The sequence below is a fragment of the Hyposmocoma kahamanoa genome, unplaced genomic scaffold (genome assembly GCF_003589595.1).
Source record: "Hyposmocoma kahamanoa isolate Upper Pololo Valley unplaced genomic scaffold, ASM358959v1 101, whole genome shotgun sequence".
Taxonomy (NCBI): Eukaryota; Metazoa; Arthropoda; class Insecta; order Lepidoptera; family Cosmopterigidae; genus Hyposmocoma; species Hyposmocoma kahamanoa.
Genome location: NW_020653333.1, coordinates 1,949,630 through 1,977,413, shown reverse-complemented (window position 1 = coordinate 1,977,413; position 27,784 = coordinate 1,949,630). Strand labels below are relative to the sequence as shown.

General features: G+C 36.3%; 2 protein-coding genes across 2 annotated transcripts in view; both read left to right on the top strand.

Moving 5' to 3' along the window:
* LOC113230723 overlaps nucleotides 1–1,547 on the top strand; it is an 18,574-nt gene extending 17,027 nt beyond the window's left edge. Inside the window, exon 4 of the mRNA XM_026464792.1 lies at nucleotides 194–1,547. Within this exon, the coding sequence (XP_026320577.1) occupies nucleotides 194–216 (23 nt within the window). The 3' untranslated portion in view covers nucleotides 217–1,547. The remainder of the gene's footprint in view (nucleotides 1–193) is intronic.
* Nucleotides 1,548–2,312: 765 nt separating this feature from the next.
* On the top strand, nucleotides 2,313–27,004 carry LOC113230910. Its single transcript, XM_026465023.1, has 10 exons — nucleotides 2,313–2,469; nucleotides 8,892–9,031; nucleotides 15,333–15,489; nucleotides 16,416–16,537; nucleotides 17,365–17,532; nucleotides 19,155–19,236; nucleotides 19,433–19,469; nucleotides 19,685–20,740; nucleotides 22,560–24,234; nucleotides 24,277–27,004. The coding sequence occupies exons 2-10, from the start codon at nucleotides 8,898–8,900 to the stop codon at nucleotides 26,774–26,776; spliced, it is 5,931 nt and encodes a 1,976-aa protein (XP_026320808.1). The 5' UTR covers nucleotides 2,313–2,469; nucleotides 8,892–8,897; the 3' UTR covers nucleotides 26,777–27,004.
* Nucleotides 27,005–27,784: the final 780 nt, after the last annotated feature.

Sequence of the window (27,784 nt, the reverse complement as noted above, 5' to 3'; positions counted from 1 at the left end):
ATATACCTACTTCAAGCACTTTTCCCATCGGGGTAGGCAGAGATTTTAAAATTGAATTATTTTATTACATTAAATATACCATTTTCAGAAAATTACTTAAAAAATAGTGTTGTCAGTGTTGTGTGCTAGATAGCAGTTTAAATTTAGTTCATATTGGTTGTACTTTTTTAACTTTAACTGGTAATGTTTATAGGTAGCAAAATGATGAAAGAGTAAATAGAGAAAAGACAAGAGGATCTACAAAGAAGGATAATAGCGCAAAGAGAAAAGAATCGTCAAATAAAAGAGAACCCGGAGGAGGACGCTATCAAAAAAGCCAGAATGAAGGAAGCCTACTTAAAGCGCAAAAGTGAAAAAAAAAGTTAAGAGTATTAATGAAATGTCTCCAAAGGAGCAAATAATCCAAAGACAAAAATGTAGGCAAAACTCACAACGTTACCACGGCAAAAGAAGAGAAACAGATCGTCTTTTGCAGGCCACTGCACATGCACGCCAACGCGCGATTGCATCGCTACACTTGTGATTTAAAAGCGATTGCATTGATGCAGACGCGCGTTTGTATGGATGCAGACGCGCGTTTGTATCGATGCAGACGCGCGTTTGTATGGATGCAGACGCGCGTTTGTATCGATGCAGACCCGCGTTTGTATCGCTGCTAAAAGTCGTCGTGTGTTCACTCTTAGATTTAAGATTAGAATAGTAGTACAAAATATATTAAAAACAAGTTAACAATTAATAATATTGCATAAAACCGACAAAACGAAAGACTGATTATTAATTATTAATAAATAAAAATGAATACAATTACTATGAAGAAATCAAGAATGAAGGAAAGAAAATACGATCATTTTACTACCTAATTTACATGAAGTTACTTCAATGTTTGTGTCTTAAATATTTTATTCATGTGTTTGTCATCTCATTACGGTATAAGAGAAAAACCATTCACGTTACCGTTATTTCATTCATGTGACCAAAAATTTAGTTTTTTGTTGCATATATAATTTGAATAAATGTCTGATTTCAAAACCATTAACTTTATTTCTTCTTTATGCGTATAATATCTTAAAGTTTTAAGAAAAAAGATTTTTCAAAAATCATTCGAAAAGTGTCATTTTTATTCCGAAAGTGAAATCGACCCTATTACTACCGCATTTTCAGTTCCAAAGTCGCATTGCGGTCGTATCGGTATCGTGAGCAGTAAATGACTATTCAAGGCCGTACGGCGGATTGCGTCACGGCCGCTCTCACTCTTCCCGTTATCGCTCACGTAGGTAGGTAGGTACCTGTGGCTAGTACGTATTTATATCGATCAATGTAGCTAATGTACTTTTTGAAGCGAAACTTAAACAAATTATATTTAATAATTATTGTTATATGACTTTGAACTACGCGACGACGCTGTGGTGCAACTTGGGCAAGCCTAGATATATTTATGTCACTGGTCGATTTATTGCTTGCTTTGACAATTTTTTGTAAATAAATTATTGTACAGCCATGAAAGAGCACATTAATATTGGACTTTTTGTTGTATAAAGGTTGGATTTGCCACAATATAGAATTTTAACGCAAACATAGTTAATAAGTATAAAAATAAAATGAAATGTTTTTTAATTTTTGTTTTTTACTTGTAAATTGGCTTTTGCGCTTTACGCTCGTTCTTCCCTAATTTGTATCTACTTCAGTTTTTTTTATGATGCTATCAAGTGAAGGACGAAGAAGTCGTGCGCCTTGTGGTAAGCAACACCCCTGTCCATAGCACTTGTAGTGCCACTCAGAGCTATGAGTCGCAAAACCCGAGACAATTTTTGTAACTTGACAAGTCTGACATTCACCGGCTTCGCGGCAAGACTTACTTAGACGAACTCTTTCACAAGGAGCTCTACTGCTACTAGTAAACTAGTATATCTCTATACTATCACATTGTTTTTACTAATTCACCTTGTTTTGAAATACGGAATGTTACCCAACAAGGTAAAATAAATATAACAATGTTAGCTATCAGAGACTGCTAACTAAAAAAATATTGAGTGCCGGACAAAATCGGTTCGGTTACCAGAGGTATCTATACCTATTATAAAAGTAAAACCAATATTTTGTGATTGTAGTCATCACAATAGCAAAACACGTCTTTCGGCGTGGTGTGTAACCGCTGAATAATAATAAAACCTTTTTCGTTCAACGTGCCTCTGCCCCTACCAGTTTTCGCCGCTTGCACGAGTGTGAAAGAGAACACAATCATTTTACTCTTTTGCACCAATGTCGCCAGCTCGATGTGCTTTCCGCGCCACGCGTTCGCCGGAATATCGCCATTTTGTGTCCAAACGTCATGCAGTGCACATCTCTGAGGACTGTCGCTACCAAAATTTTTTTGTGATCTAAAACATCGTCGGTAACTCAGTCGTGACGTCGTATTTTTTTAGTGCCATGTTCTTATTACGAAGAATTCACCCGTAGCTGAGATAATAGGTAAATAATAGTGATTTGGATACAATTTGTATTAGTCTATGTTGTTATTACGTGATAGTTCTATTTAATTATGAGCTGCTCAAGTCGTCGCGTCCTTTTACTATAGCTGTTCTGTTCGTAATGGACAGACGGATGGCAAGATGTTTTGCATTATTTTATTTTCTTCAGCGATGACGTGCAGACGTGTGGCACGGTCGAATGCCGTTCTGTCAATGCAATACAATCGCGCAGCGGTCTGTGTTGCCAGGTTAATTAAAATTTTACCTTGCTTTTTACGGAGGGTTCTGTATGAATAATATTTCAGGATAAGTTTTAAGGATTTCTATATTATAAATTATAATTTCGATAAGTTAATTTATAAAATGAGTTTTATATTTAAAGAATGAAAATTGAACGCACTAAATAAGCCATTATTAATCAATAACATTTGACTACGCAATGTAATATCAACACCGTTTAAAATATAGTAAGTACTAAGCGTTACATTAATATAACCATTGTGAACGTAAATTGAAAAACACATTTAATAAGTATAGTTTTCGAAAAAGTTGTATAATCTTGTATACTTCATTTTTATTATTGTACAGCGTGATCGTTTCATAAATTAACAACTTTGTTAAACACGTTGTCAAACTTACACAAGTCGGATTGATAATTAGATTAGAGGTAATAAACTTACCATTAGTGCCTTGCAAGTTATTGGTGAAATAAAAAATGGTGATTTAAACTTCACCGCGTCACCCAATAGGTCATCAAGTTAATATTGCATCTTGTTAATAATGATTTGTATTTTTTTAAATCAAGAATTTTATAATAGAAAAATGATACAAGCATGTAGAGACTAAAATATAAATGAGATGTTGTGTAGCCAATTCAAGTAAAACTATTTGAACGTTTATTTTTTATTGATTATGTTTCAGCAAGTTTATGGAGTTCATGGAGTTAGTGGAGTTGTTTGAATAAATCAATTAATAAACATGGCAACATAGTTTTCAAAGTGACATTACGAGTTGTCAGTTTTTGTAATAAAAAAAAAGACTATAGCAGATACCCCGACGCGCTCAGAACCTATGTAGAGTTTATAATAATTTACTAGTAAACAAAACGAACGGCGATAGTATCTAATCATAACATAATCCAAATGTTAGTAACGATTTAGGATAGTGTCAAAGTGTAAAGGTTTCAATATTTATGGATAACAATGCATATCGATGTATTTTTTTTTTGATTCAGTAGTTATCTACTAAAGTTAGGGAAACAAGCAAATGAATAATACAAAGAAACTTAGTTTGCGTTGCATAGGTACAAATTTTCTTTAGTGACGTAAACTATTTAGCACGTATTTGTAAAATAAATTTTACCTGGCTAGTTTACCAAAATATGACTATGTGGAAGAGTTAAAAATAACTACTTATAATATGTATTTTAAAAATAGTTATAAGCCGATATTTCATACAAGTTCAACGAACCATTTTTAAATGGTAAAAATAAATCTCACTCCTTTTTGATTACTTTGTGGTCTTTAGTCGGGTACGTAAATGTCAATATGGCTCCGGTAAACAGCGCTTTAGCAAACTGGTCCCTAAATAACGGAAATACAAGCGCTGTAACAAAGCGTTACATCGGCTGATTTCCTTCCACGTATCTTTGGAGCGCGTTCATTTTAACTCGATCCCTGACCATAATCGTGTTGTTTGTTATTTCTATGACAGGTGGATTATGTTAGGATTCTTTTTATATTGGATAGATATGAACCAAGTGCTTAAAGCGCTTACTTGTTGGTTGTAATAGTCACTTCTTTTATAGGACATTTTATACATTCGCAATTACATATTATTACAATACTTTATCATGATTGCTGTGAAATTATGAAATTGTCCTATGCATAGAGAGTAGCAATAAGTTTTTTTTAACATTTGTTAATGGTTTTTAGACCACTTTAGAAGGAAAAACTAAACCTAGACAGGTACCTACTTACATGTAATGGTTTTATAAGTAAAAAAGGTCACTCTTTTCTTGTTTCTGGCAAGGATAGGTACAGCCACTGCAAAACGGGGAAACTTATTTACGGAAAACATTGGAAAGGAAAAATAATTAGGAAGAAAGTATTAGAGAAGTACGATCAAGGTTATTCAAATAGAAATAGGTACATTGACAAACAAAAATACAAATATAATAAGGTATACAAGTATTTATAATTTGATACAATTAAAGTTACAAGTTATATATATTTTTTTATAATATCAAGTGACGGGACGAACTAGTGGTAAGCTTCACGCCTGTCCATTACATTCGGATTGCCACTCAGAGCTTTAAATCACAAAGATATGCAGCGAACTGCCACTGCGCCCGTCACTTTGAGACATAAGTTGACAAGTCCCTTGTGCCTGTAATTATTATTATTAATCAGCACCCTTACCCTTCAAAAACCAGAACACAGTAATGCTAACATTACTGCTTGGCGGCAGAAATAGGTAAGGTGGCAGTACTTCCCTGGACGAACTCTTTGACGAGGAGCTCTATCTCTCCTAGACGAACTATAACGAAGCGAAACATATAGATAATAGGATTATTCGATGACAAGATAAGCTGTACAGTAGTAGGAAGAGGGAATTCAATGTAGATGAGGAAATGGAACAAAAAGGTTTGACAGTTTAAAGGACTGTTAAAGCGCTTATTACACTACCTGATTTCGAAGGACTATAAGGCTCTATTTACAGGGTGTCCCAAAAAAAACACGCCAGAGCGACACTGTGGGTAGGTAGCTATATACCTACCAGAAAAAAATATTTTGACCCTAGTAAAAGTCTTTTAGTTTTCGAGATATAGGCCCTTTTTTATTTTTTTGCAAAAACTCTACTCTTTGTTGGGTTTTATGCTATTATTGCCATGGTTAGCTCCAGATGGTTGTTATTTTTCGAGTATTCTGAATAGTTTTTCCATATTATGAAAAAAGTGATTAATTTGGTATACCTCGTACCCTTAAAAGTTAAACATTAACTTTGAATAGCTAGTGTGAAAAAAAATTGTATGAAACTTAATTTATAAACGATTTTAAAAACTGCTCCACTTAATGCAGAATCAGGAATTGTACAATACTATTGAAATTTTTGACAAGAACTTAGTCATTTAATTTTTTTTCGACATCAACACCCTACTAGCTGAATTGGTTTCTAAACAAAAATTGTGTTAAATTATTGAGCTTTATGACTAACTACTCCGTCGCTAGGCCCCAGGTAGTAAAAAATGAGCGAGAGGTATGACCCTTATTTGTTATCTCTCTTACGTCGGTATCGGTCGCCAGGTGGGATCAGGTCGGGTTGGGCCCGTAGTACCCGTTAGTACATACCTTTGTGTTTTGTGCTACGTACGCGTTTTTCGTTTTATCGCTGCTTCCGTTTCTACACTTTCGACGACTTGGCATCACTTTGGACTTTGATTTGATAACGAACGGAAAAGTTTTTTTAGTAATCATATCAACAACTTGGCATTACTTTGGACCCTGATTTGCTTACTATTTGGACCGTGTTGTTTGTGTGTGATCGACGGCTGCGCCTCCGGATACTGCCTTTATACAGTTAAAATGGCAGATCAACAGAATATCGTTGGAGCTAACCCCGAATTCACTCATAGTGATTACGCTGACATGTATCTAATTTACGACGAAACTAGACGTGTTTCTGCTCGCGGCATCGTATCGTTAAATGCAAGATTAGCAGCAAGATTGTATGCGGTAAGATTTCCTAACCGTAGGCCACCGACCCATGAGACCATAATAAGAGTTGATGCTGCATACAGAGAGGGTAGGAACCCTGGCCATCGTGGTGGAGGCAGACCTCGTACCGTCGCAGACGAAATAGTTTTGCAGGAAGTGTCAAGAGATCCGTCCACTTCAGTTCGCCTGATAGAAAGACAGACTGGCATTTCAAAGTCTACGGCACAGCGAATTTTAAAAAGGCACCGATACCACACATACCATATTCAGAGAGTTCAAACTTTACTGCCGAGCGATTACGCTAAACGCGTACAGTTTTGTCAACAAATGCTTCAAAAGCACAGTGAAGACCCCAACTTTTTTAATACGATTTTGTGGAGTGATGACTCAGCATGTCGCAGAGATGGCTATGTAAACCTCCATAATATCCATAGCTGCCAGTTAGAGAACCCGTACGAGAGAAGAGAAGATCGGTCCCAACACCAGTTTAAAATTAATTTATGGACCGGAATTTTCAATGGGGAAATATTTGGTCCAGTTGAACTGCCTCCGACTCTAAAATCTCTCGAAGATGTGCCAATAGCATTACTACGAAGAATGTGGTTTCAAAATGATGGGTGTCCAGCCCACTACGCTCGCGACGTCCGAACGCACCTCGACCAGACGTTCCCACGAAGATGGATTGGCCGATTGGGACCAATTTTGTGGCCACCGAGATCACCTGATCTGAACCCCCTCGACTTCTTCTATTGGGGGTGCTTAAAAGATAAAGTTACTCCAAAGCTATCATTACAGAAACCGAACTACGACGACGAGTCTATGAAGCAGTTCGAGAAATTTCTCAAATGAGTTTGAGGCGTCTGAGAAGCTCATTCGTCAAAAGATGTCGCATGTGCATTAGAGTCAGAGGGAGGCAGTTTGAACACTTGCTATAATATCTAATAAAAATTAAATTATTTAAATTTTATTGTTTTATTTTCCATTAAGTAAAAACTGCGACAAATCAAGCGACACACAAAGGCACTCTACCACGATATTAGTAGCTAAATCCGCATGCTTTTGGGAAGTTTGATTTGTCACAGTTTGTTTGTACCAGTTCAGAGAGAGAAAGAAAAACCTAGTAACTATCTCACTCCTTTATTACAAATACAACGTGGGAAAAAGATTGATGCGCCGTTACCTAGCGCTAAGCAATTAATTAATTTAAAAGTTTAAATTTAATTTTGTTTAGAAACTGATTAGGCTGTTAGGTGGTTATGACGAAAAATAAATTAAATGACTATGTACTTGTGAAATCTCAATAATATTGTACCATTCCTGATTCTGCATTAAGTGGAGCAATTTTTAAGATCATTTGCAAATTCAGTTTCATACATTGTTTTTTCATACTAGCTATTCAAAGTTGCGGTTTAACTTTTTACAAGGGTACCGAGGTATACCATATTAATAACTTTTTTCACATTTTATGACATTTATCAGATAAAATATTAGTTGCAGTACCTGGAAAAACTATTCAGGTTACCTGAAAAATAAAAACAACTACCATCTGGAGCTAACCCTGGCAATAGTAGCAAAAAACTCAACAAAAAAAAACCAAAAAACTGCAAATATCTCGAAAACTAAAAGACTTTTACTAAGGTCAAATTATTTTTTTCTGGTAGGTATATAGCTCACCTACCCACAGTGTCGCTCTGGCGTGTTAATTTTGGGACACCCTTGCGGCGTAGAGAAAGAAAAGATGGACGACGTAATACTGTCACTTAATGTATATTTGCTTCTCTTGTCGCGATACAAGATAAAATTTCGCTATTGGGTTCAGACAATCGGACCGGCAACAAAATCGTAAACGCCTCAGCGCTATTTCCGACTCGAACGCCCGATCCGATTATTGGATCCGACGTGTAGTGAGCAGAGATTTTAACCAAAGTTTTAACCTGGCGCTTTGTTTATGAATAAACTACTTAAATATGTCTAATTAAATGAGATATTAGGGCTATGGTGTGATTTATAGACAGAAAAATAACACGTGTCCGTACAATGTTACATTTGTTACATTTGTTTTGACATTTGATGTACTTCCCTTTGACAATCGTAACATGTGCCGCATGTACTGCGAAATGGACACGGTTGGCATTTAAGATGACGTTACGTATTTTCGATTCCCGTGTTTGACACAGACCAATATAATGCTTTCTCTTTTGGCTTAAGACGGCACGCAATAGTTAAACAAAGACAATAATAACATGTTTATGTTTTCGACGTTGAAATGCATCATATACAATATAACGTCTGATTTATATATGTCAACATAACATGTCCTTTAGTTTCCATAGTCTAAGATGTACGAACATCAATTAGCTCCTTCAAGATAGTTATGAATTAATATGAAACTTGATGAGCGGACGAAACGTCAAAACGGCCATCATAGCTTGCCGGTACTATAATGATGATAGAGACATAATATGTCCACTTGAACCAAACTTAAGTACCTGTCTCATAAATCAGTGCTTCTAATGCAAAAGATACTTTTAATATATTATGTTAAGAGTGCCTCATCAATTTAAGCATTGGTTTAAGAAGTACCTACATAAGTTTAGTGCAAGAGGATATCAGTCTTATAAGGCCTAACAAGAACTCGACTCCATTTTACTACTGTAAACGCGGCTCTAAAGTTTCTCATGTCATCATTTATTAATCTTGAAAACAGATCAAAATGACGGAGCTGGACAAATTCAAAAGGCGCCTTATACGTTCAGTGGCGCGCCTACTCCTACATGAAAAACGGCCCGATGAAGAAGTCTGGGAGCAACTCCAGAAAGAAACCGGTTGTGATTGTAAATTGTTATGGTAAGTATAGGTATAAAATCATACGGGGTGTAACATAATTCATAATTAATTTATTTGTGAAAACACAGGTTTTATAGAAGTTGACATAAAAATGGAAGTTAATTGTTAAGAAACCATTCATTCTTCAGCCGAGTATCGAGCAATCAACAGCCCCTGAGGATGCCTCGTGGAGTGGCGAAACACGTGTCGGGTATATTTGGTGGTGGTGTTTGTGACTGTAGTTGCACTTGTGTTATTTATTTTATTAATTTTATAAGGTTAACTGCATGAAAAAATATTCAACACAAGCGCAACTATTTTGCACGATTTAACCTTCACTGGGTTCGCGAAGTAGCAAATTAATTAACTTCCATTTTTATCAACATGGGCTTCCGCAAAGTAACTCCTGAATCTATTAATTATTAGAAGTTATTGACATGTACAAAATAAGTAGGTATAGTTTCACTGTGTCCGGCCAAACATTAGTCATACCAACATATTGTAGTTTCTATATTTTTCTGTAGTTTTTATTCCTTTTAAATTTGTATTCTTTTTGACGTTATGTTTTTGTTATTCAGTTGTCATAAAAATCGCTACAATTTACGTTCACAGAAATCCTAAAGGTTCAAATTTCTTCCCTTACTCCCATTTCAATCCAAACCACTAGGCAAGCCTCTCACCAACCGTAGGTAGGTATTACAGACATTTAGACATGTATCTAAACTCAACCGCGATCGATCTGCATGAATACCAAACGTGTCACATTTTTTAGCTCCTATGACATCACAATCGAATCAAATCAAATCGAAATCGTTATGTCTTTAAGGTGGCCATTTTATAATTAATCTCATTAACTCATTAATAAGCAGCTTAATTAGTTAAAATTTGCCTTGGTTCGCTGTAATATAATTTGTTTTTCGGAACCTTTATATTTTAAAGTTCCCTTCTCTATTTTAAAGTTTGTATATAGCATTAGTAACTTAATAAATAAATACATATTTTTATGAGAGACGGACGCTTGGCCACAACATCGTCTCTGTATTTTTATGCTTCCAAGTAGAGGTAGAGATTTTTTCATCCTAAATTGTACCCAATTCAATTTAGTTTTCTTTTCTTTTTTCCACATTGTTTCTCAATTTTGCTGTGGTATAAACTTTAACAGTGAAGTGCTAAGTCACATAAAATATTTATTTATTTATTAAGTTACTAATGCTACATACATAAAGTTCTAAATAGAGCCTTCTCTACTTACTTACTACATACTTTAAAATATATAGGTTCCGAAAAACGAATGAAATTACATCGAATTAAGGCTAATTGTTACCTAATTAAGCTGCGTGATTTAATGAAAAAAAAAATGAGTTAATGAAACATAACACAAAAAATATGCCGTCGTAATTAATCATATTTAATTAACAATCAAGAACTTATTCACATCACAATTCAATGAATAAAAACTGTACTTTTGGATTTATTTACTAGATTTCCGAAAAAAAAACTAACTTACCGACATCAGTGGTGGTCGTATAATTAGAAACACTACAAACGGTCCTTGACATTATGTAAGAAACTTCACCGCAATCGTTTTTATTTTGAAATTAAACAATAAATAGGACAACAATAGGTTCAACGATTTATTATTTATTAGAAAAACAATATAAATCCACTCACTACACAAGTGCAGTTTCAATATTACATTACGGACAAACACTTAAATCAGTTTTAAGGTATAAACAGTAATGGACAACTAATTAGAAACAACAACAAAAAAGTGTAAAAAAACAACATTTTTTTAATTATTAGCAATTAGTATTTTTATTTATGAAATAGCTACTATCCACAGCCTACCAATATTTATAATTAATATTTAGTGGCGTATCCCTTATTTTCAATAACAGCTCTGCAACGACGTGACATTGATTCAATCAATGTCATACATTTTTCTAGGGGGATTGAATTCCATGCTTCAACAAATGCTTCATATAATTCGTTTTGACTGGTGTTACGTTTGTTTGAGACTTTCTTCTTAACAATATACCACAGATTTTCTATCGGGTTTAAATCCGGACTATTTGCTGGCCAGTCTAAAACGGATATACGCTGTTCGCTAAATAGCGCCAATAGCGTGAAATGTTTCCTACATTTGACGCTATTGCCCGTGTGTTTAGGATCATTGTCATACTGAAAGATCCAGGTTACAGGCAAATGATAGTCCGAGAAGGGAAACATTGTGTCCTCTAAGATATTTTTGTACTGCCATTGATCCATTGTATCTTCAAACTTCCGAACGGGACCAACTCCACATCCGGAAAAACACCCCCAAACTTTAATGTTTCCGCCACCGTGCTTGACTATGCTCCTTGTGTATTTATAATGAAAACAACTGTTTACAGGACGTCTAACATAGCGCTTTCCATCTGAATTTACCATGTTTATTTTCGTTTCATCTGAAAATAAAACTTTTTTCCAGTCTCGTACCGTCCAATTAACATATTTTTTTGCGAATAATAATCGCTTCTCTCAATGTTGCTTGGTAAGAAGCGGTACCTTTCGAGAGCTTCTTCCAAATAATTTAGTTTCCACTAATCTTCGGCGTATCAGTCTTGATGAGATGTTTCTGGGGTCATCAGGCGTAAAAACTTCATTTTTAATCTGGTTTGAGCCTTTAAATGGGTCTTTTTTAGCAACACGAACGATTAGCTTATCTTCTCTGGGAGAGGTTTTTCTTGGCCGAGCCTTTCTAAGAACATTTTCAACAGTTCAATTGCATTAAAAACTTTCTTTACAGAACAATTTAAATGCTCAGCTATTCTTCTGTACGTCCACTTTTGATCTAAATGTAAATTAACAATTATTTGCCTAGTTGACGCGTCACAACTTTTATTTTTGCCCATTTTGAACAAAATTAAATTCAGATCAAATTTTGAATTGCCGCCAAATTTAATAGAAAACATCAAGAAAGAAATGTTATTCTTCAATTTCAAAAAAAGAACGAGCTATAGATGCTTTTTTCAAATGTTTCTAATTAGACGTCCAAGCGGCCAGGAACAGAAAATATACTCGTACATTGTGTAAGACTCATTTTTTAATTAAAAGTAAGATATTATGTTTTATTTTTTATGCATTTAATGATTTTTTATTTGAGTGGCTATATTATTGCATGATTATTTATTATTGAATTTATATATTTTTCACGAACATTTGTACGTTGAAGTTAAAATTCCTTCAATCATAAGAAGTGTTTCTAATTAAACGACCACCACTGTATGTACTACGTTGTCATACATGATATATTTTCGCATGATAGAATAATTTACCAGGCACCAAAATTTATGAAATGTATGGGACGGTTTTAGATTTATAATAGGTGATTTAAGATAAAAATGGCTAACATTAGTTTTTAGTTAAATATAAACTATGTTGGTAGAGTAGTATTACGTCAGCTAAAGTTTTTAGAACTTTCAGTATTTCATTCGGTTGTTTCCGTATTCTAATATGCACAAAAGTTTCCGGTAGCTTAGTAGACAACGCAGTAATATTCATATTTTAAATAAGCTCATTTTTAATTTACTTTTGCTTTTGTTAAAGCTCTTTATAAAATTTAAAGAAGCCTTCAGTTGTTATGATTAATTATTAGTGATAATGCGTGGACTTTTGTGAATTATTGACTGACTAATTTACTAACAATGTATGGTCTTGGTTCCGGAATAAAGAGAGTTTATTATTATTTTGTATATCTGCCAAAAAGTACCATAGACATAACGAGTATAGTCATCAGCTCATAAGACCCCTGGTGACTAACGCGGGAAGTATTTTTTCCCTATACATACACCATACCTAATTCATGCTTTACTGGCTTTGTGGGTTGATGTTTTTATTTTAACATATTTTAAAGTAAAGCCTTTACGAAATATATTTCGGGTTCTGAAAAATTATCTAAAAATTGTATGGCAAAAAAAAGAGAAGCCAGCGCCATTTAATAATTAACAACGTCTATATTCTTGGACATACAACAAATGTGTAGGTAAATGTCAACATGAAGATACAAGGAGTGGTTAAAACTAGAGATGCCACGAAAATTCGGCCGAATACCGAATAACAAAAATGAAAAAAAAAGCACATATTATTCAAAATGTATCATGTATTTTAATAACAAATTATTGCTTAATACCATTGACTTACAATAAGTCAATGCTTAATACTTAAAATCAATCAATGGCTTACACAGGTTGTGATGAATGAAACAATTTTTTCAGCATTGGTTGGTAACAAACGATTGCGCTTTTCTTCATAAACAATTCCTGCTTCTGAAAATAGCCTCTCACTGTGAACACTACTGCTAGGAGACGATAGATAAATCTTAGCAAATTTTGGCAGGCTTGGCTAGGTACTGCTTTGCGTTTGCTGGCCACCACTTGTAAGGATGTGTCGTCCGATCTAGGCGAACAGTTTTCAAATGAAAATCAATCTCATGTGCAATAGAACTTTCCTCCACATCCTCATCATTTGGCATGTTACCTGTACCGACTTCTTCAAAACAGGTCCAGAATCTGTCATGTATTGATTCTATCGTTGTATCATTTTTCAACAAAGACACCCTACCTTCGTTACCTCCGCACGTAGCCCAATGAGACAGGTAGTAAAAGGTCGCGCGTGAAATGCACAGATCTTACACCGAACATTCGCGGCCGAATATTCGGTATTCGGCCAAATCACTATTCGTGGCATTTCTAGTTAAAACCACCAAATACTAATTAATTACTTTTTCGGAATTTTGATTTCCGGAAACAGTTTTACTGCGTCGTAATATAAAACTACTCACCTAAGAAACTGAAGCTGGATTTATTATTTAATCTTTCACCAAAGTAAACATATTTTAAGAGCTACAAGCAAAATTCGTCGTTCAGCAAAATCGTTTTAACTGACGCGCGACTAGTAGGTATTACTTTTAAATTCAAAAACTTCAGCTTTTTAGGTGAATAGTTTTATCCTACGATGCCGTAAAATAATTAATAAACATTTGGTGATTTTCACTGCTCCATGTAGACATTTATCTGTAACATTTGGAACATCTTATTCCGGTCCTATTACATTTCGGTGCGGTCGTTTTCTAATATTGGCTCCGATTAATACTTGTAATAAGGCATCCTCTGTTGCACGAGTCCGTTCTTAAGAGCGAGCTCTTGATTTAATAAATTGACTATTAAAATGTAATACAGTGTCCGAATTTTTAAATGATAAATGATTCCTGAATTAATTGTCTATTTTTTGACATTGGACGTTATTGACGTTATTTAGATTACGATATTATTTTGACATCTAATTACCATATTATTACCATACTATAAAATTGACCCATGTAACTATAATCGCGTTTAAATTCTGACCAACTTATTAAATCCATGTGTGCACGCCCATGTAATATTATTGAAAAAGGAAACATGTTACACCTGGTTTAGTCTGTCGAAGTGCCTGTGAGTGAATGTATATGTACTTTCAATATTTGTATGCATACTGTTTGCCCGGACACAGTGAAACTATACTTATTTTGTACATGTCAGCTTCTATATCCCATCTCTCTCCCATGGCCTAAAACATTATTATTATAGACACTACAGACATCAACCATATCATACATAAATTGGTGACCCTGTACAACATTTCACGAAACAACAGAAAAATTATGAGCCAATGTACAGTCAAGAGCACTTCAAGCTTTAGGGCCCGTGTACACGCTAAGAAATTCGACGTGTGTGCTACAGAAACGATGAGAATGGTCGTGTACATGACAAGAACTTTATCGGATCTAGCCACGAAAACATGTCGTGTCTGTTGCAGACGAGAAAATAATGAGTATGTACACGATACGAATGCTTTCGGACAGACATGTGTACGGTAAAGTGTGTCAGTGCATTACGAGTCTTCCAGGTAACTGTCAGTTTACTTCTATATCTATGGTTTACTACTGACTATGGGAAGAAATATGTTGTTGTGTATGTTGACTAATACAACACCACATAACCGTTCGTTTACTGACAATGCACCTCACCCCGCCCCATACAATAGCGGCAGAGCGCATCGTGTCGGGGGTAAACAAGATTTTTTCTTGTCCGGCGCGTGTACACAGTCCGTGTGTACAAACGATACGAATTCTTGCATAGACCCGGCGACTTTTCTTAGCGTGGACACGCGCCCTGATACTTTGTACATTGGACCGTTGTTGTCGTAAGCGGCATATATCTCATTTGCATTGCATTTGAGTCTTAAGTGTCAAGCTTGACGTGCTCTTGACCCTGTACCCACAGCATTTTTTACTTTACAGGAACCGGATGCGAGCGTTAACGATAAAGAAGCTAAATCGTCTACTATCGGCGAACGATCAATCAAAACAACTGGCGGCCGTGGCACGGTTGTCCTTAACCGATTGGCTGTTCTTCGATCTCGTGCTGGTGCATGAAAACATCGATCTTTTGGGGCAGGTGAGAAATTCCAAATTCAAATTAACCTTTTGTAAACCTTGACCTGACAACAAATGAACGTCGGGTTCGCGCGTTAGGGGTAGACACACATATCCGGGCCGTGCCCGGGACGTGGACGGGCCGTGCTCCGTCAGGGGCTCAAAAATATATCGTTGCGTACATTTTGTATGAACTCGTTCACACATGTCCGTGTTTGGGCCGGCGGCGCCGGGACGGGCCTGCAGTTCATACAAACTAGCACGCCCCGTCCACATCCCGGGCACGGCCCTGGATGTGTGTGGATAGTCGTTAAAAGTGTCCTAACCAAAGAAGAAACAAATTCCAAAAAGAGGAATAATCGCGCGTCTGTCGTCCTTTGACCGACCCACAGAGCGCTTGATAAATCGTACCATACTTATACTCTAAAAAAACCGACCTCAAAAGTTCGTGGAATTACATCTATTTGCGGAGTGTTTTGAAATCGGTTACCGGAAAGTGTACGAAGCCGGATTCATCCCCTTAAAGGTGGAATATTTTCTTTAAATTTAAATGGGACCAATACTGAGGTACCCTCTTTCAAACAAAAAAGAATCATCAAAATCGGTTCGCAAATGCCGAGTTGTCGCGTAACATACGTACAAAAAAAACCAGTCGAATTAAGAACGTCTTCCTTTTTTTGAAGCCGGTTCAAAGTCATCGTGACGTGTCGTGACAGTCTCATAAAATAAGTTATTCACAGAGGGTTCCTTTTTCAAATTTCGTATTTTTTTTAAGTTTCTTTTACAAGAGGCCAGTTTCAGAAACTTTAGTATGCCCCACGTACATCCCCATTCCTATCACTGGTGATCTTGCTTGCGGCTGAGTTCGTCTTAAAACGTCTACTTCTAGAATATGGTACCTTTAATATCGTGTAGGCACCCGAATTCATAATAAAGATAAAATTTCAGGATGACCCAGCACCGCTGAGCGAATTGTTGGAACTGGTGCAAAAATATTCCATTGAAAGTCTACCGCCTGGGGACAAGCTCGTTGACGCATGGACCAAACTTACGGTCAACTACAACACCAAGTAAGTATAACACTAACAGTGGTTACACACGGTGACTTTGATGCAAACGCGCGTTCGTGAATCGTGCGATTGTGCTAAAGTCGCTGTGTGTAATCGCTCTAGCTGCTGTTTTTTTTTGTTATTATATTGACAATATTTCACGTGTTGCCATAATAAAAATTATTTTTACGTGCATAACTCCCTTTGGAGCCTACGCACAACTACAGGCTACCGTAAACGCGCTTATACGCGTCGCGGACGCGCTGTAGTGAATCTATTCAAACGCGTGCAAACAAGAAGCTTACATACTCCACTAGGGTTTACACTTAGAATTTCATGTAGTGCCTTTATTTTAAAAATTAACTGATATTAACAAACAAAACTAAAATTGAAACTATCTCTACATACGCGCGACTACAGCTCGTCAGCGCAGATGACAGGCGTTTATAGTTAAGAGTTTATTTCAAAGTCAAAAGTGTTGTGCTGCTCAATCATTGACGTATGGTATGTTTATTTGATGTCATCATCATCTTCAACCCATTTATAAGTCCCACTGATGGGCACGGGTTTACTCTCAGACGAGGGCTTATGGCCATAGTTCGCCACACTGACCCAATGCAGGTCCCCAACCTGCACGTCCCCAAACTTCACACGTCTTCCGAGGGTTGTGAACTTTCTTCGACGTGCAGGTTTGTCTTCACCGAAAAGCTTATAGGGAATTTCAAATTAATTATATTTCGCTCATAAATTCCCAGAAATTCAGAGACGAGCCCAGATTCGAATCACCGACCTGTGCTTGTGCTGGGTTACCCCGGCTTTTTTCTTTACTTTAATAATTTGAATTTCAGTGACCGTCAATGCTCTCCAATGTTGCTCCAAAAACGATGGTATCAATTGAAGGAAGTGACGCGCAACAACTTCTACCACTTGTGGTACAGCTATCGTGGCAACCACAAATTGTGGGAGACAGCAAGTCAAAATGCGCCTTCGGTTCTGCAGATGGCCGTTGCAAAAAAGTGAGTTTACATACAATTATTATTATTATTATCATATTGTCAAAGATAAAGGTAAATTTATTTCAATATTACTGAATCTAATACAAATAAACAAATATAAATAAATTAAAATAAGCATCTCAGCGAATCTAATAGGGTACATTCTATTTTATTCATGGCGTAATAATGCAAAATAGAATTTAATTTAAAGTAAAGGAATGTACCAAGGAAGCAAAAGAATCTATGCGAGTGTGCTATGCGGAGTTGTGTATGAGATGAAAAGGTTGTCGAGCTGTCTGTGTTTGGTTAAAGTAACGGAATCAAATGGATTCCGTTTTGTTTTTTGAGAGAGTTTTGCTTTTTGTTTATTGAAATTTGGTAATTGAGTGCTTTTTCAACTAGTAATTGAGAGTTATTATTCCTGGGGGCCTATCAAAAAATAATCTTATTTTAATGTAAGTAAGCTTATTATAATATTACTTATATTAGTACCATTACAAACCTTTCAACCAAGTAATGTATTATTGCTAAAGTGATTGAAAGAACGAACGATTTCCGAAGATTGTCTATTTCTTACTAAACATAGGAAAGAAGCAACGCTACATGAACTGTATAATGCCATCTCTTTCTTTTTTGATGTTCCGAATTCGTTCCGTCTTTTTTATACTAACAAGTGACGGTACGAACGAATCGTAAGCTACACGCCTGTCCATAACAGTTGTAGTGCCACTCAGAGCTTTAAATCGCAAAGATCTGAGGGGCACTGCCACTACGTCCGTCACCCTGATACATAAGTTGACAAGTCCGATGTGCTTGTAATTTCACCACCACCGTCTTATTATAGTATAATATTAAAGTACTTAATATAATTTACATTCAGAGAATTTTAACTGCCAAAAAAAGGAAAATATGTAGTAATAAAATCTCAATTTATTAAAATTACGTTGTCCTCCATTATTTTTCCGCATTTTATTTTTTCGCATTTTAAAGAAAAATAAATAAAACAAACTAAGCCTTGATTGTCACGTTGTGAAATTACTCCACTAGCTTGTTATAAATATTAATGACAAAGATCGAACACTTAGAAAAATTAATTCGATCGGGCTGGATTCGAACCAGCACCATCATCCGTGTCAGATGCTCTGCCAATTAAGCCACGGAACGACCCAGCGGATCTTACGCTTTACCTTATATTTCTGTGCTTCTTGCAAGTCTTTGTGTTTGGTTAGGTATACGACTTTTTTGCCGTAGCGCCATCTGTGAAAAATTTATTTCTTCATTCAAAGAGATACCTTTACAACTACCTTCTCTGACTAGAGATGTCGCTATAATTGTAATTTTTAAGTTTATTGATTTTCACGATGTTTTACTATCATGATTAATTTTTTTTGCGGTTTAAAGCTCTGATTGGCACTGCAACTATTATTATAAAAAAAAATTCACCGAAGAATCTGAGGTTGGATTTAAAAGTAATTTTATTGACGCCATGTAAAAATGCAATAAACCTTTCACTAAAATAAACTACAAGCAATAGGTTGTTTTAACTAATGCGGATATGATGCAGTAAAACTTAAAAAAAAGTCTACTCGTATCAGTGTTCGAAATACTATAAGGACAATTTTATGACTTTCCGCATGTTCCAGATTCCCGCAAGTGATTACGAAGCCATTCCTGGACTGGCAACAGATGATAGCCAAAGGCCTGGTCGTCATGCCTCACCAATTCGTGAGTTGAATTTATTTACTTACTATCGATAAACAAGCTTATCCGACAAAAAAAAATATTACTGCCACCTTACACTACTACGCCAATTACTACTGTGGTAAAAATATTATATTTAATTCTGTGTTGTGCTATGAAATCTATCTTTTATACGTTAATCTTCATCCAGCATAAATTTAATTATGTTTATTGATTTCAGCAGGATAAACTTAAAAAGCCGGCGATAACTTCTGAAGGTGAGTTTAGGTGTGTGATTTCTCCTAAATGCGGCTGGCAACATTTCAACGTGTAAATCTACCTTGTTCAATAATGCTGCTTTTTTACCAAAACTGATGTCCATTGATTAGATAACCATTACATGTTACTCAGAGTTAACCAACGTAAACCCATCCGTACTTAAAGTATGAACAGTAAATTCAAAAACAAAATTTTCATTTTGTTTAACTTTCAGATCAACAGGAATTAATCGTGATAGAACCAGAGATCGAAACGATCGACTTACGACTTGATTCCGACTCCGACGAGGCCACACAAGATGTACTAAAAATTAGCGATTCTGCAACAAGTATACCCCAAAATAAGAACACTGTAACAAGCATACATAATCTTGATAAAGAAGTCAAAATCAAACAGGAGTCGCTGGAGTTTCAAGATGGACTATCCAATGTCCAAATCTTAGCTACCACTCACATACCAGAAACTGTATTGGATGAAAGTAGTAATTCAAAAGATAGACTTAGTCCTTTGACTATAGAGGCAGAAAAAGTGTTAAGAAAACAAATTTTAGCCAGTCAAATGTCGAAATTTATGGAAACTACACAAACATTAATGGAGCCCATTGGTTGTGAGAAAGTATCTAATATAGACAAAGAAGTAGGTGTCGACTATTTACCTGATCAGTTTATCACGGAAAATGTTAATAAATGTATTCAAAGTCAACAAGAAACTCTTAAACAAAATGAAACTGTAAGAGTAGAGTTGATAACAGAAAGTGCAAATGACGGAGATGAATTTGTAGAAGATGAGGAGGCTAACGAACTTATACAAGCTAAAGCTGAAGAGTACTGTAAGAAAATTGAAATAAAAGTTAACAAAAATGACAAAACAAATGTAGAAACAGATGATTTCATAAAAGCCAAAATGTATGCTGATGAGTACGTCGAGAAAATGCAAGAAGTACTGAATGATAGTGAAGATGATTTAATAAAGGTGAAAGCAGACGACTTTATTAAAAACAAAGAAGTCAAATCAAAATCAGTTTTAAACCCTCCAGCATTAGATTGTAACGAAGCATTACACGACGAAGATTTTGTAGATGACATAATAAAACAAAAAGCAGATGATTTTGTAAGAAAAACAGATATAAAGAAGCTAGTAACTAATGTGGTCAAGGAGTTCGAGTTGCCAGTTGATATGGATATTATTGACGACGGGATAGAGTTCATTGACGACGGAATAGAGTATATTGAAGATGATGATAATAATAATACAGGGGATAATAAAGAGGGTAAGTTTTAAATAACAATATATACACACATCAAAAGTGTCTAGGGATCAAGTGAATATTTTTGAAATAAAAATTATTTAAGCAATATTTACCAAATCCAGTCTTCCAGGACGACTTCTTACTTTAATGCTTATGTTTTATTTAACCGCTTACCCCTATATTTAATTAAAATAAACTAAAATTGATGTTTTTGCAAATTGTGGGAAAAAACTCAAATTAACGGCGTCAATTAAATGACAAAAAAATGGCGAAAATGATGATTTTGCTCATTTTTATTGTAAAGATAAGAAAATTAATAATCTGTATTTCCACCATTAACACGAATCACACAATTACAGCGATTTGGCATGCTTAAGATGAGTTCATCAAAATCACTTTGAGGAATGGCCGCCCATGTGTTTTGTAACAAGTCAAAATATTGTTGTAGAGTATGTACGGTATGCATACTCGGCACAGCTCTTCTTTGAAGCATATCCCATGCGTGCTCAATTGGATTGAGGTCTGGCGATTGAGCAGGCCACGGCAGAACGTTGATACGAGCTTCGGCAAGAATGCGTGTTACGACTCTAGCCGTGTGTGGACGTGCGTTGTCATGCATTAGTTGAAATGAATCACCCAACTGGCCTCGCAAAGGGATGATAACATCTGAAACAATCCTCTCTGCGTAAACTTGAGCATTGAGGTTACCCCTGATCCAAATGAGATCGGTTCTTCCGCCGATCCAAATACCGGCCCATATCATTATTGTTCCCCCACCATATGGATGAACTTCCTGACAATATCTCAAACGTTCATGACGTCCAGACGTTCTCCAAACTCGAGTACGTCTTGTATCCGGTCTCATACCGAAGCGGGATTCATCCGAAAAGAACACATAGCGCCAGTCTTCTTCCTCCCAGTTTCTGTGTTCGCGAGCCCATCGTAAACGGGTCCTGCGATTGCAGAGTGCAATAGGTGGAACTCTGAGCGGCCTTCGGGATCGCAGACCCACTTCACGTAAACGATTTCGGATTGTTTGATCGCTTATTAGCAAGCCTGAGGAGCTGTGGAGCCTCGTAACCAACATCATGGCGGTCATGGTACGATTCCGTCGAGCAGTATTTTGGATATACCGGTCCTGTCTGCGAGTCGTGATGCGAGATCGTCCTCCATGTCGCTCGGCCACGCTGCCCGTCATGCGATAGCGCGTCCAGAGGCGACTTATGACGCTCTGTGTAGTGTTAAGAGTGAAAGCCACAGCACGTTGCCTGGAACCAGCTTCCAAAATTCCGACGGCTCGCATCATCACTTCTCGGGTTAAATGATGTCATCTCTCCATAATAATGTAAATTGCTTCGGTTCCGATGCAGATATTGTAATGATTTTGTCAAAACGCTATAACTCATTTTTATACAAAACCACATTGACAATCGATTTTCTTCTTATTATCGAATTTTAAACAATATTCCTTATTTAAATGTTAAAACTCACTAAAAAGTATCAATAGCGATACAAAAAAGTTAATATAATTAACCCTAATTACAGCAATACTCTTAAACGTACTTGATCCCTAGACACTTTTGATGTGTGTATTATAAAGTCTATCTTTGAAGTAATGAATTTCATTGTCACACGCATAAGCTAAGAAATCTTTTGCCCGCCAATGGATGAACATATACAAAAAGTGGCCATTGGCTCGTATCTAAAGTTTGTAAATGCTAATAAATTGCTGAAATCTTGGGATATTATAAATATAATTTAGTATTATTTAATTCATAACTGAAATTAGTCATAATACAATCATGAATTGTAATTGTAATATGTAATGTCGTTATTTCAGAATCACACAAGGAAAAAATAAAACCGATCACTGATATTAAAATTGAATCCGAAACACTTTCAAGCGCAGGTAAAATTGATCTGAAATTGCTTATGGTCCCAGTTGTCTACACCACTAAACTAGACACGATATCTGTACTTGCAAACAAACCGATCGATTCCGTAGAAGGCAAGGATATAATCGAAGAAGTGTTGAAACAAAGCAAACCTGTTAGCAAGAAATCTATGAAAGTTGAGCAAATAGAAAAATTACATACTCGTGATATTGTCCAAGAGGAAGTAGATATCCCAGAAGAGGACGTAAACGTCTTCGAAAACAATTCTCAATCGGATGAAAGTGATGAAGAAGTACCTATAAGCGAAGATCAAAAGGTAAAACCGACAAGTTACTTGCTGCAAAAACCAAGAAGTCGCAGCTACAATCCAATCCAATTATGCAAGAATCCAGATTTCAACACCAGACTAAAACGATTAACTGTAGGTTTCTTTACTTCTACCCGTAACTGTCGTTTGTTAAAAGCTTGTATGCCTCTGACTGTTGATTTGCACAAGGCTTTTGAAAGTAAATTGATTGAAGGTACATTATATTTGAAATCTAATGACGCTGCTAATGTCCCAGTGCAAATTGAGACAAAAGAGGATGATCATAGTGAACAAGCCACTGTACTTCCATCCGCAATGCCTATTCAATGTCTAATGGATGCTACTGTACCTTTTTCAAAACTACAGAACAACGATACAATGAATACAGTAGATCTAACAAGTAAATGTGGTGATGATGTGTTGGTAAGAAATAAAGTTATAAATTTGCGTGATCTTTCCGAAATAAGACTAATAAACCAACGCTTGTTAACAGCTGAAGTGTCTCCTATACCTCTTGATTCTGAAGCGTACACTTCCACAGTACCTATATCGCAAGCACCCTTTGAAATGCACGACGCTCAACAAGTTAACAACAAATGCCAAAATGAGTACGATAACGCTGTACCAAGCAGTTCTTTGCAAACAGAATCCTTTATAACCCATTCAAACAACGAACTGAGTACATCCAATGATAATAATGCTGACAACAATCTGCTTGTTGAAAGCCATAGCAGAAATGTGAGAGGAACGGGTCACTTTAATCGTGGCCGAGGCCGAGGTGGCCGAGGCCGTGGCAGAGGCGGAAAGCCCGGTCCCAAATCGTTGACGAGGTACCCAACTAAAGTATCCTTCAATTTTCACCGTCCACCAAATACAGTTTCTGTGCCATGGAACAAGCCGAGAAAAGTGATATCAAGTAATGAATCGGATGACTTTCTTATAACAATTGATACTCTAAACAAAATGATAAACAAAATGAACGGCAGCGATCTCTATATAGATCCCAGCAAAAAGAATAAAAAACCAAATTGGGTTCTAGAAGATAAAGAAGACGAAACCGTCGTCAAGAATAAAGAAGAGGAAAAACAAGATCTACACAAAGAAGAACCCCCTTGCGCTTCTAAAAATGAAAACACAGTTCAAAAGGATCTTACGCCTCCGCGTGAGGTACAAATTCTGAAAAAAACAGTAGTAGAGAAGAAGCCGCGTGAAAAGCGACCTCCTCGTACCAACCAAAAAGTGTATTACTGCTGTTGGTGCAAAGAAAAGCTTTACAAATTGGAGACGAAGTCCCGTGTTCGGCAAAAGCATATGTGTTCTGTACGACAGCAACACTCACGAGTACTAACTTGTGAGTGTTGCTGTCGTTTTGAACTGGCCGAAGCTTTGAGTGCTATAGGTAAACGAATGAACAAAGTATTAGTTCCGTCGAATGACGATGCTATCGTTTTGTCCGATGAAGAAGATTTTTCGGCTAAAAGTATTTCTGCACCTACTCCGGTAATTAGAGTGGTGACTGTTGAAAGTATGGCGAAAAGAAAGTTTACATCAATATCTTCACAAGTTGGTAATACCTTGTCCGGTAAACAAGGCGAGGTTAATGCAGCAGTTGATAGTATATTAAGTAACATAACCTCACCGACACTTAGTAATACTAACCAATGTAGTAGTCGCGGATTACATCTAACTGTTGGCGCTGTTACGGCAGGTGATGGAGAATCGATCTGTAGTGTACCTGTAGTGTCTCGTGTAGAAAGTACACCGGAGTTGTTCGCCCAGGACTCGGTCTCGCATATACAAGAAACCACTGCGCTATCTCAGTCACCACCCGTGAGCCCAGTGTCGGCAAAAAAGAAAGTTACTATATGGCCTCTTAACAAAAAGCAACCCATTGTACTTAAACGCCCATTGCTTGCAATTAAACCCAAAGATTGCAATACGCTACCGAAGTGTTATACTGTGGTCTCTAACTCGAAATCCTTACAACAAATGCAAGTAAAGAATGATGAAAGAGTATTGCTTCTAAGCAGTAAGAAAATTGTTGGTAGGAAAAAGAAATATCCTATATTTTTGGGAAAGAATAAAATTCTTTTGTCGACTGTAAGGATGCCTCGCGAAAATGATACTGCTAAGTTTGAACTACCACTACCTTTGCCACCGCAAGAAACACGGACAGAAGTAGTTCCAACTTTGTCTATGCCGCAAGGGGTGCAGTTGGTACTTATGCCCAGTGGCGAAGTAACTTACACGATAGAACCAGGTGTAACACTTACCGAGGAAGAATTGTTAGTCATTCCAAACGTTATATCAATAGTGCAGCAACAACTAGCTCATCAAATACAACCCGTTCCATCGATGCCGACAGCTCAAGAAGTTCAATCTACGGAGTTATTAGTTGATAACGCAAATTTAGTTCAAAACATGGCGCCAGAGAATCAAACGATTCTTGAGAACAATCAACTAAGTTCACAAGATTGCATAGTATCAAATCTAGAAAGTGCAGTCAATGACTCTGAGTCTCAGACTATAGTGGCCGCATTAACTACAGTCGTTGAGAATAATTCAAATGAACAAACGATGAATTTGGATGATTCATCTGTAAGTCATAAAGAAATTGACACCGCGTCAATTTTAAATGACAGTACAGGACAAGCTGTGGACGCTAATGAACAAGAAAATATAAGTTCGAATATTTCAAAAGGATCAGATACTAGCATCAAAGATATTCCATTGGAAAGTGAAAAGAGAGATGAATCTGTTTCAAGTGTATCAAATAGGAATCTCTTGTCAGAATTGATGGAAATGTCTGGAATATCTGCTGCAGACACCTTGCCCGCACCTCAAAACTCAGTTGCAGTTGGTGGTGAAGGTACTGTAGAAATGATACCTGAAACGATTGCAGAACATGCCCCATCAGAAGTAGTGGATCTCACTGCAGTCCGAACAACGTCTAATTTAATCAATATGCCGGAACTAACTCCAATATCATCTCTTAGCGAACTAAAATACGCATGCGATTATAATGCGCAGTTTTTCAAGTTAGATTTAGATACAGGAATCGTCGTGCCAATCAATGTAGCTATCAAGAAAAATTTAAAAACAAAAGGAATTCCTATCACTAAATCAATAATAGATTTAACCGATGACGGAGATGATGACACTGCGATAACCGTATCTAATATAAAAAATAATGATTTAAGTTATCAAGTTAGCTCTGATGTAATGAATAAAATCCCTGATGTTTCATTTGGAGTAAAGCCTCTAAAATTATTTAAAGCTATTCGGAAAATCAAAGCCAGTGATCTTACAGTACAACTGAAAGCAACACCTAGTACTATAGCTTCAAGTGCACGAAAGAGGAAGCAATGTTTCGACAGATCTGACCCGAGCATAAATTTGGTAGATTCCGAGGCACATATGGAGGAAGAACATCTTTTAAACAGTACAAATGACGAGGATACTTCCAGTCCAAAAAAAACAAGAAAAGCTATACCCCAATCAGTTACATCGAAGACTGACAATTTTGACGATTCATCGGACGATGAACCATTAGCAGTCATATCGAAAAAGATGAAAGCGGCTGATATATGTAACAAACCAACTGAAGAAAGTGCCACTGGTAAAAATCCTGAAAAAGAATCTGGAAATCTTAATGATAAAACAGAAAAAGCTATTATAAAAAATCCCGTACAAAAAACTACGGAAAGTATACCTAGTCTATCAAGTGAAGCCACTGACAGTCAAGATGAAATAGTAATAGAAGATGGTGACGTGACAATGGATACAGAGGAAGATACATTCTTAGAAGAAATTGAAGATAACGATTCGCAAGAGGACTGTATACTGGGCGTTTGATTTTAGAAAAGCATTATTAATGAGTACGAGTACAAGAACGCGCTCATGTTTATTGCGTAGAAATTTATAGGCATAACGAATGACTGGCCAGCAGTAAAATGTTAATAGTTGTAGTGCTGTATTATTTTATGGAAAGATTTTGGGTATTGGTAGATTTTGGTTTTTTGTGGTGACGGGTCGAACAAGTCGTTTGTCTGGTGGTAAGTGACACGACTGTCCCTAACAGTTGCAGTGCCACTCAGTTTTAAATCACAAAGACCTGAGGGGCAATGCCATTGAGCCCGATACCCTGAGACAGTTCACAAGTCCCATGTGCCTGTAATTTCACTAGCACCCTTACCCTTCAAAACCGGAACGCAGTAATGCTCACATTACTGTTTGGCGGCAGGAATAGGCAAGGTGGCAGTACTTCTCTGGATAAACTCTTTCACAAGAAGCTCTACTGCTACTTAATTAAACCTAAGTAAATAATCATTTCCTTGATAGGTAGGTATTATGTATGTTAAGTCAAACAAAAAAGAAAACCGACAAGGAACTTAGATGTTCTTAGCCACGGAATATACATAATGTATTGTTTTTATTTGGTGAACATACCAAGTTTATTTTAAATCAGTGTTCAAAATAAGAACCAGTGTTTAGTTTTATTACTCAGTTGTTCTGTGATATTAATTTAATCTATTTGTAAAATAAGTAAAATTGTTGGTACTATGTTGCTAACATTCCTTGTCCAAGTTTTTCTTGCCCGGGTAGGCAAATCTCTTTCAACATTAGAATTACTTTAAAATCCAACTTCGACTTCCTAGGTCAGTAGTTTGTCCTACGATGCAGTAAAACCATTTCCGGAAATGTATCTATAAATGTGGAACACCTTTTTCCGACCTATGATGATAGTATACAAACAAGTTACATTAAATAACATACAGTGGTAGAATTTTAAGAAGAAATTTAATTATTTTCAGAATTACTAAAAAATTCAAGTGGCGATAGTACTCGTCAATTGCACAATTT